The sequence below is a fragment of the Solanum dulcamara genome, chromosome 1, assembly GCF_947179165.1.
Source record: "Solanum dulcamara chromosome 1, daSolDulc1.2, whole genome shotgun sequence".
NCBI lineage: Eukaryota > Viridiplantae > Streptophyta > Magnoliopsida > Solanales > Solanaceae > Solanum > Solanum dulcamara.
In genome coordinates this window covers 85837125-85848526 of record NC_077237.1, presented here as the reverse complement: position 1 = coordinate 85848526, position 11402 = coordinate 85837125, and the positions used below count along the sequence as shown (strand labels likewise).

The following is an 11402-nucleotide window of genomic DNA, read 5'->3' as shown; positions in this document are numbered from 1 at the left end:
TTTTTCCAGTTTTTCATGTGTATTATTAGCCTATGAATATTTTTGATGATATGATTTTCAGTAAAAAAATTGGTGAATATTTAGGACGCACTCAACAGAAATTAGATAATTCTAATTTTCTCAATTTTTTGTGTGTGTTATTCCATGAATTTTTTGTTGATATGACTTTCGGTTAATCTTTTTGCTAAACCTTTATATGACCCTTTGTAATGACCTGCGGGAATAGTACGTGTAGCATCGACATGACCCACAATATTTTCTTAGTATTTAGGGTCCACTCAATAGAAATTAGACAATTTTCTTAGTTTTTCGTGTGTGTTAGCCCATGAATTTTTTGATGATATAATTTTCGGTCAATTTTCTTTCAAAACATTTATAGGACCCTCCGTAATGATGTGGGAGAACAATACGTGTAGCCTCGACATGATCCACATCATTTATGGCCACTCAACAATAATTATGCAATTTTTTTAGTTTTTCGTGTGTGTTAGACAATTAAGTTTTTTGGTGATATGCCTTTCAATCAATTTTTTTTTGCAAAACCTTTATAGAACCCTCCATAATGACCTGAGGGAAAAGTACGTGTAGCCTCAACATGATATGTTCTTTGCATTTACAGGCCACTCAACAAGAATTAGACGATTTTCTCATTTTTCGTGTGTGTTAACTCATGAATATTCTGGTGATATGGCTTTTCGATCAAAAAAAATTTCAAAACCTTTATAGGACCCTTCGTAAGTATCTGGGGGAGCAGTACGTTTAGCCTTGGGAAGATCCACGACGTATTCATAGCATTTTGGGGCCGCAAGCAAATTTACGTAATTTTCTCATTTTTCATATGTGTTAGCCCATTAATATTTTGATGATATGACTTTCAGTCAATTTTTTTGCAAAACATTTATACGATCCTATGTAACGATATGAGAGAATAATACGTGTAGCCTCGGCATGATCCACGATATTTGCTTAGCATTTAGGGCCAGTCAACAGTAATTAGACGATTTTCTTAGTTTTTTTTTGTGTTAGCCAATGAATGTTTTTGGTGATATTATTTTCGGTCAATTTTGTTTGTAAAACCTTTATAGAACCTCCATAATGACGAGGAAAAAGTACATGTAGCCTCAGCATGATCCAATTTACGGGTCACTCAATAGAAATTAGGCTATTTTTTTATTTTTCGTGTGTGTTCGCCCATTAATATTTTGGTGATATGACTTTCAATCAAAAAAAATTTGAAACCTTTATGGGACCCTCCGTAAATACCCTGAGATAAGTACATTTATCCTTGGCATGATCCACAATGTATTCATAGCATTTAGGGGCCGCATAAACGAAATTAGGCAATTTTCTCATTTTTCGTGTGTGTTAGCCCATGAATATTTTGGTGATACGACTTTCGATCTATTTTTTTTAAAACCTTTATGGGACCCTTCGAAGTACCCGGGAGAGCAGTACATGTAGCCTCAGCATGATCCACGACTAATTCATTGTTTTAAGAGCCGCACAAGAGGAACTAGACGATTTTTTCATTTTTCGTGTGTTAGCCTATAAATATTTTAGTGATATGACTTTCGGTCAAAAAATTTTCGAAATCTTTTTTGGACCCTCCGAAGTACTCAGGGGAGCAGTAAGTGTAGCCTTGACACAATCCATGGCATATTCATAGCATTTAGGAGACGCACAAATGAAATTAGACAATTTTTCTCATTTTTCGCGTGTGTTAGCCTATAAATATTTTGGTGATATGACTTTCAGTCAATTTTTTTTCAAAACCTTTATGGGACCCTCTGTAAGTAATCGGGGGAGCAGTACGTGTAGTATCAACACGATCTATGGCGCATCCATAACATTTAGGGACTGCACAAGCAGAATTAGGCAATTTTCTCACTTTTCATGTGTATTAGCCCGTGAATATTTTTGTGATATGGCTGTCGGTCAATTTTTTTTTGAAAATTTTATGGAATCACTGTAAGTACTAGGGGGAGTAGTAGGTGCAATCTCGGCACGATCCACATCCTGTTCATAGCATTTAGGGCCGCAAAAGCAGAATTAGGGGATTTTCTCATTTTTTTCGTGTGTGTTAGCTCATGAATATTTTGGTGATATGACTTTCGGTAAAAAAAAATCCAAAACTTTTATGTGACCCTTTGTAAGTACCCTAGAGAGCAGTGTGTGTAGTCTCAACACAATTCACAACGTATTCATAGCATTTAGGGTCGCATAAGCGGAATAAGGCAATTTTCTCATTTTGTGTATGTGTTAGCATATAAATATTTTATGGGACCCTTCATAAGTGCCAAAAAGAGCAGTACGTGTAGCTCGGCACAATCTATGACGTATTCATAACATTTAAGAGTTGTACAAGCATAATTAAGCGATTTTTACATTTTTCGTATATGACCTATGAATATTTTGGTGATATAGCTTTCAGTCAATTTTTTTTCAAAACCTTTATCTGACCCTCCGTATGCACCCATAAGAACAATACATGTAGCCTCGGCAAGATGCATGGTTTATACCTAGCATTTAGGAATCCCAAAAGTGGAATTAGACGATTTTCTAATTTTTCATGTTTGATAGCCTATGAATACTTTAATGATATGATTTTCGGTCAATTTTTTTTAAAATTTTATGAGACCCTCCGTAAGTAAAAAGGGGAGCAGTAAGTATAGTCTCTACATGATCCACGACCTATTCATAACATTTAGGGGCCACACAAATAGAATTAGAAGATTTTCTCATTTTTTGTGTGTGTTAGCCCATAATATTTTGGTGATATGAATTTCGATTAATTTTTTTTGAAACCTTTATTGGACCCTTCATAAGTACCTGAGGGAGAAGTATGTGTAGCCTCGGCACGTTTCACGATATATTCATAGCATTTAGGTGCCGTACAAGAAGAATTAGATGATTTTCTCATTTTTCATGTGTGTTAGCACATTAATATTTTAGAGATATGACTTTTGGTCAATTTTTTTATGAAATAATTATAGTACGCTTCGTAAATACCCGGGGGATAAGTAAGTCTAGCCTCAGTACAATCCACGACGTATTTATAATATTTAGGGGCTGCACAAGCAAAAATATGCGATTTTCTCATTTTTCATGTGTGTTAGCCTTTGAATATTTTGGTGATATGACTTTCGGTCAAATTTTTTTGAAACCTTTATGTGACCCTCCGTAAATAATCAGGAGAGAAGAACGTGTAGTCTTAAGCACAATCCACGACGTATTCATAGCATTTAGAGGCCACACAAACGAAATTAGGCAATTTTATTATTTTTTTGTGTGTTAACCCATTAATATTTTGGTGATATGACTTTTGGTCAAGTTTTTTTAAAACCTTTACGGGATCATCCATAAGTACCCGGGGGTTCAGTACGTGTACCTCCGGCATGATCCATGGCACATTCATAGAATTTAGGGACGCACAAGCGAAATTAAGCAATTTTCTCATTTTTCGTATGTGTTAGCCAATTAGTATTTTGGTGAATTGACTTTTGTTTAGTTTTTTTCCAAAACCTTGATATGACCCTTCTAAGTACCCGAGAGATCAGAAAGATTATCCTCGGCACCAACCATGGCATGTTCATTGCATTTAGGATTCGCACAAGCAGAATTAGGCAAAAAAAAATCGTGTGTTAGCGTATGAATATTTTGGTAAACTTATTTTGGTCAATTTTTTTCGAAACCTTTATGGTACCCATTGTTAGTACCTCGGGGATCAATATTTTTAGCTCGACACAATCCACGACATATTCATAACATTTATGGGCCGCACAAACAGAATTAGATAATTTTTTCATTTTTCATGTGTGCTAGCCTATGAATATTTTTGTGAACTGGTTTTCAGCCAATTTTATTCTGAAACATTTATGGGACCCTCCGTATGTAATCGGGGGATATGTACGTGCAACTTCGGCACGATCCACGACACATTCATAGCATTTAAGGGCTGCAGAATTAGAATTTTTTTTCATTTTTTGTGTGTGTTACCCAATGAATATTTTGGTGAATTGGCTTTTGGACAATTTTTTTTGAAACCTCTATGGGACCATCCGTAAGTATTCGTGGAATCAGTACGTGTAGCCTCGGTAAGATCCACTGCACATTCATAGCATTTAGGGGCTAAATAAGCGGAATTAGGCGATTTTCTCAATTTTCTATATATTAGCCCATGAATATTTTGTTGAAATGACTTTTGGTCAATTTTTTTCTAAAACTTTTATGGGACTCTCCGTAAGTACCCGGAGGATCAGTACTTGTAGCCTCGACATGACCCACGACACATTCATAGCATTTAGGGAATGCACAAGTAGAATTAGGTGATTTTCTCATTTTTCATGTGTATTAGTCCATGAATATTTTGGTGAACTGACTTTCGATTAATTTTTTTTTGAAACTTTTATGGGACCCTCCGTAAGTAACCGAGGGATCAGTACGTGTAACATCAGCATGATCCACGATACATTAATAGCAATTTGGGGCCACACAAGAGGAAGTAGGCGATTTTCGCATTTTTCGTATGTGTTATCCCTTGAATCTTTTGGTGAACTAGATTTCGATGAATTTTTTTTAAACCTTTATGGGGGATCTGTAAGTACCCGGGGATCAGTATGTGTAGCCTCGTCACGATCCACGATATATTCATAGCATCTAGGGGCCGCACAAGCGAAATTAGATAATTTTCTCATTTTTTGTGTGTGTTAGCCCATGAATATTTTGGTGAACTGACTTTCAGTCAATTATTTTTTCGAAACCTTTATGATGTGTAGCTTCGGCATAATCCAAGACATTTTCTTAGCATTTAGGGCCTACTCAATGGGAATTAGATATTTTTTTTTTAGTTTTTAGTGTGTATAACCTATGAATTTTTTGGTGATATGGTTTTCAGTTTTTTTTAAGCAGAACCCATATAGGACCTTCCGTAACGACCTGGGAGAACAGTATCTGTAGTCTCGGCGTGACCAACGATATTTTCTTTGCATTTAGGGGCCATTCAATAAGAATTAGAAGATTTTTCTTAGTTTTTCGTGTGTGTTAGTCCATAAATTTTTTGGTGATATGTCTTACGTTCAATTTTTTTACAAATCATTTACATGACCTTGCGTAACGACTTGGGAGAACAATACGTGTAGCATCGACATGATCCATGACATCTTTTTAGCATTTAAGGGCAATTCAACATGAGTTAGGCGATTTTCTTAGTTTTTCGTTTGTTTTAGCTTATGAATATTTTGTGAATATATCCGTCCAAAACATTTTCGTACCATATTTTTTAGGATCATCTGCAATTACTTATTTAATGATATTCATAGCTTCTATAGGATCCACGCCACTTTTTTAGCGTTTCGCGGTCACAAAACATGAATTCAAGATTTTTCTTAATTTTTTGTGTGTATTAGTTTATAAATATATTGTAAATATGATTGTTCAAAACTTTTTGACCCCATACATTGTAGGATCATTGGCAATTACCTAGTGAATAGTATTGATAGCTTATATATGATCCATACCATTTTTTTAAGCATTTAGGGGTTACAAAGTAAGAATTTAGTATTTTTCTATGTTTTTTGTATGTATTAGCCTATGAATATCTTGTAAATATGACCGTTCGAAATTTTTTTACCCCGTATTTTGTCTGACCATCTGTAATTACTTAGTGAATGACATTCATAACTTCTATAGAGTCCACGTCACTTTTTCAAGTGTTTAAGGGTCATGAAACATGAATTCAATTTTTTAGTGTTTCGGGTGTATTAATTAGCCTGTGAATATTTTGTAAATATGACTATTCGGGACTATTTATTTCCAAATTTTGTAGGTACATCCATAATTACCTAGTGAATGATATTCACAGTTTCTATAGGATTCACGCCACCTGTTTTAGCATTTAGGGATCACGAAATAGGAATCATAAGTTTTTTTTTCAATTTTTCATGTGTTAATTAGCCTATGAATATATTGTAAATATTACTGTCCAAAACTTTTCTACTCCTAATTTTGTAGGACCATTCATAATTACTTAGCGAATGATATTTATAATTTTTATAGAATCCATACCACTTTTTTTATATTTAGAGGTCATAAAATAGGAATTTAGAATTTTACCAATCTTTCATATGTATTAATCTATAAATGTTTTATAAATATGACTAGAGAAGGAGGATCTTGAGAGGAGAAAACATAAAGAATGACATCAACACTGATATTATGTATTTTTGAAATCAATTTCTATACCTAATCCTTACCAAATCTTATTGGAGCAGCAAATATTAGGTTTAAAAATATATTTCCAAGTTAACAAATATTTTTCTTAATTATAATGCCAAATATTCTCTTTTTTTTTTTCCAAACCCATTCTGTCTCCTTTTGTCGAGATATCCGAAATAGCTTCATAAATTAATAACTTATAATAGACAAGTTGTTCATTCTTATGTTCTGAACTTACTTCTTGATACAATGGGAGAAGCAAATAATTCTAGTTTTAGTTTTTTCTTCTACTTAATCTTTAGTATCAGATTTGATATTTAATCTTTAGAATCATGTGGCTAAGAGGACGTGGAGCTCTATAACCATAATTTCCCTCTTCCTTCTATCTCCTTTTTGTAATAGTGATCTATTTCATCAATTCCATTAATTAGTGATTCCATCTCTAATATTTTTCCAATAGGTCCGTAACGCGTTGTAAATGTGTCGATGCCAACGAAGAAGTCACACTCAACATTGTCATTGGAACAAGAACAAGGCTAAATCCACCTCTACCCAAAGAATACTGGGGAAATGCAGTTATTTTCAAGCCAATTCAGACAAAAGCAAAGGAATTGCTAGAAAATGGACTTGGATTTGCAGCATTACAAATCAACAAAATTGTTGCTTCACAAAACTACGAAGAAGTGATTGATTTATACAAAGGGTGGGTTGAAAAACCCGTTATAGTTAAGTTAAATTCAGTTTTCGTGGCTAATAGATTAACGATTAGTAGTTCTCCAAGGTTTAGCATTTATAGTTGTGATTTTGGTTGGGGAAAACCCGTGGCGGTGAGAAGTGGAATGGAAAATAAAGGAGATGGGAAAGTTAAATTATTTCCTGGGGTTGAAGAAGGAAGCGTAGATATTGAAGTATGTCTTATGCCTTCGACGTTGTTAGCAATGGAGAATGATGAAGAATTCATGAAATTTGTTATTGTTTAGAGAAGAATATGACGGAAAACTCATTCAACTTTACCTAGATATTCAATGCGCACAATTAAAATGAAACGCTGGAGTAATAATAATGAAAATATAACTTATGCTTTGGACTGTACAATATATATCTGAACAAATTGGTTCTGAGCTTCAGTGAGCTTAGAACCTTCTTGTGGAAGTACAAATCAGAGGAAACATGAAAGCACACACAGAAGATTGAAGAAGAAGCAGAAGCGAGAAGAGAGAGAAGAGAGAGAGAAGAAGAGGAAAAGATGAAAATATCTTTCTTACATTTTCTGATATTGTGTATTTTTCACACACTCTATGTATTATGAGTGTATATATCCATATACTTATACACTCAATCAACACTCAAAACAACAATCCACCAATTAGTTATAACCAACTCAACTAACTAACTGCCTAATTAGCATTTTAACAGACCTTGGCCAAATGACCAAACAGTCCCTAGCTTGCTTAACCTCTAACACTCCCCTTCAAGCTAGGTGGGGTAAAAATGTTCAACACCCCTAGTTTGGAAAGAAGATATTCATGCTGAGCTTTAGACAACCCTTTTGTTAGTATATCTGTTGGTTGCTCTTGAGTTGGAAGATAGTGTACTTCAAGTAGACCTTGTTGCAGCTTCTCTCTAATGAAGTGACAGTCTATTTCTATATGCTTTGTTCTTTCATGATACACTGGATTGGCAGCAATCTGGATTGCAGCTTTGCTATCACTATACACCTGCACTGGCAACTCTACTTCAGCTTCTACTTCTTTCAACAATCCTAGTAACCAGACTAACTCTGACACAGTTGAGGCCATGCTTCTGTATTCAGATTCAGCTGAGCTTCTTGACACTGTGGACTGCTTCTTGGCCTTCCATGATATCAGTGACTCTCCAACTTTTATCATGTATCCAGTGACTGATTTTCTGGTTAGGGGGCAAGCAGCCCAATCTGCATCACAATAAGCACTAACCTGGTTGTCTGAGTGGCTTGAGAGTAGTATGCCCTATCCAGGTTGTCTCTTTAGATACCTGACTACTCTTAGTGCAGCATCCATGTGGGACTTTTTCGGTTGATTCATGAATTGACTCAATGTCTGAGTGCTAAAGGCTATGTCTGGCCTTGTCATGTTGAGATATAGTAGCTTACCTATAAGCCTTTGATATGCTGATTGATTTGTCAGGGGATCATCTGATTCTTCTTGACTTTTGTTCACATCATCATACTGTTTGGATGTCAACTTGACATTTACATCCATTGGAGTGCTTGCTGGTTTGGCTGCTGTCATTCCCATTCCTAAAATGAGTTCAAGTGTATACTTCCTCTGATGCATAAGTATTCCTTCTGCAGATCTTGTAAATTTAATTCCAAGAAAATACTTGAGCTCCCCTAAGTCTTTCATTTTGAAAGCCTTTTGTAGAGCTTCCTTGTTTTCTTCTATTAGCTTCAAGCTGCTGCCAGTGATCAACATGTCATCTACATACACAAGTACTATTGCAATTCCTTCTGATGACTTGTTAATAAACAAAGAGTAGTCATATTGGCTCTGTGTAAACTTCATTTTCAGAAGGGCTTCAGTGAGTTTTTGATTCCACTGTCTTGGGGCTTGTTTGAGGCCATACAAAGACTTTGTCAGTCTGCACACATTCTCCCCTTGACTGACAAAACCTGGAGGAAGCTGCATATATATTTCATCTGTCAAATCTCCATGCAAGAAGGCATTAAAGACATCCATCTGATGGATGTGCCAGTGTTGGGCTGCAGCAATAGACAGAATAGTTCTCACAGTTACCATTTTAACCACTGGAGAAAAAGTTTCTGTGTAATCAATGCCTTCTTGCTGGCTATACCCCTTTGCAACAAGTCTGGATTTGAATCTGTCTATCTCCCCTGTGGATTTATACTTGACTTTATATACCCACCTGCAGCCAATAGCTTTCTTGCCAGTAGGTAGAGGTGTAACCTCCCAGGTATGATTACTCTCCAGAGCCTGAATCTCTGCTTGCATGGCCTCAATCCATCTTGAATCTTTTATGGCTTCAGCATAGGTGGAAGGTTCAGACACAGTGGATGTAGCTGCAATGTAGCATTGATAAGAGGGGGACAGATGAGAATAAGTGACATAATTAGAGATAGGATAAGGAACATCTTTAAGTGTATTGAAGGAGACAAAATCCTTCAGCCAAGCAGGAGGATGTTTAGGTCTTGTAGACTGTCTAGGAATCACTGCAACAGGAGGCCCCTCAGGAATAATCAGATCATCCTGTAGCTGCACTTCAGGGAAGGGCTGAGTGGCCTCAATATGCTCAACATCTGCAGATATAGAAGTCTGGTCATCATCAGGTGATAGTGCAGCCTGGTCAGAACCTGGTGAGATCACATGATCAAGTGTAGAGAGCACTGATCCTTGCAGGGTGTCCAGAAATAGCTGCTGATAAGATGACCTGTTATCTGTGGCAAATAGAAAAATATCTTCTCTAAAGAGAACATCCCTACTCACAAAGAATGATCTGTTAGACAAATCAAATAAGATGTATCCTTTATGCACTTCAGAGTATCCCATGTGGACAGCAGACCTTGATCTAGACATAAGTTTGTCATGTTCAGTAAGATTTTTTGCAAAAACCAAGCAGCCAATTGTCCTCAAGTGAGACAATCCTGGTTTGGCACCATAGAGTCTTTCATAAGGGGATTTGAAACCAAGAACACTGCTAGGAAGCCTGTTAATAAGATAAGTGGCAGCCAGTACACAGTGACCCCAGAACTTAATGGGAATTTTACCTTGAAATCTTAGTGCTCTTGTTACTTCAAGTAAATGTCTATGTTTCCTTTCAGCAATACCATTTTGGTGAGGGGTGTAAGGACAGGATTTCTGATGTATGATACCTAATTCTTTAAACAGATCAACACAAACTGAGTTAACAAACTCTGTACCATTATCAGTCCTTATAGCTTTGACAGTTTTCCCAAACTGATTCTTAACATACTTCAGAAACAATGGAAGTGACACACAAACATTTGATTTCTGTTTAAGCAAGAATAACCAAGTCATCCTTGAGAAATCATCAACTACTGTAAGAAAATATTTGTTGCCATCAAAGGTAGCTGTTTTGTAAGGACCCCAAAGGTCAATATGTAACAAGGCAAAATAGTCACTACTTTTGATACTACTAGAAGGAAATATAGACCTGGTTTGCTTAGCCATTGGACAAACAAGACATTGAGAAATTTGACACATAGTGTGTTTAGTCATAGTAAACATTTTAGCAAGTACTGTTGAAGAGACATGTTCAAGACTTTGATGCCATAACTCCACTTCTGCAGTTGAATCCTTGTCTGTGAGATGATTTGAATTAACAACAAGAGCAGACTCTCTACTAGTGCTTTGAGATAATTGTCTCCACAACAGATATAAGCCTCCTTCTTCTCTACCAACCTCCTTCACCCTCCCAGTGTAAAGCTCCTGGAAAACACAAAAGTCAGGGAAGAAGGACACTGAGCATCCTAATTCCTTTGTTAGTTTGCTGACTGACATCAGATTATATTTGAACTCTGGAATGTGAAACACATTAGTGATAAGACTTCTAGTTGATAGACTACATGAACCAATGTGTGTTACTTGTGTAGTGCTACCATTTAGTAAGGACACTTCCTTAGGAATATCTAGCTTTAACATAGACTCCTTTTCCAGCATATTCAAATTTGATACCATATGGTTTGTTGCACCTGTGTCTGTAATCCAGACATCACTATTTTCAGTGACAAACGGGGCTTTACCTGCAGTATTTGCCTTATTGTCATCAGATGTAGTAACTCTTGCTTGTGACTGTTGACTCAGCATTTTTAAAATTTGATCATACTGTTTTTTTGTGAATGTGCAGCCTTGAAGTAATTGTTTGACATCCTTTTCAGCTTGACTAGTAGTGATGGCAGATGTGCTGCCCTCAACTGATTTTTCATGCACATTGGTGTTCAAACCATAAGAGAAATTAGCATGACTCGAACTGGAGGCACTTTGTATCTTCCTCTTTGACTTAAAGTCTGGTGGATAACCAACAACTCTGTAACAGTATTCCTTAGTGTGACCTCTACACTTGCAAAAATCACATACGAGCAGTGTATTTTTCTTGAACTTGTGATTTGCACCTGAGTTAATCACACCTCTAGAATACATTGCTGCTGACTCTAAGGTGGATGCATTTAGGCC

At 36.1% G+C, this 11402-nt stretch overlaps 1 protein-coding gene across 1 annotated transcript; it reads left to right on the top strand.

The window, feature by feature from the left end:
* The first annotated feature begins 4585 nt into the window (after nt 1–4585).
* LOC129895258 (uncharacterized acetyltransferase At3g50280-like) lies at nt 4586–7193 on the top strand. The gene is made up of 2 exons (XM_055970944.1): nt 4586–4596; nt 6674–7193. Exons 1-2 carry the CDS (start codon nt 4586–4588, stop codon nt 7191–7193), a joined length of 531 nt encoding a protein of 176 aa, XP_055826919.1.
* The last annotated feature ends 4209 nt before the right edge of the window (nt 7194–11402 follow it).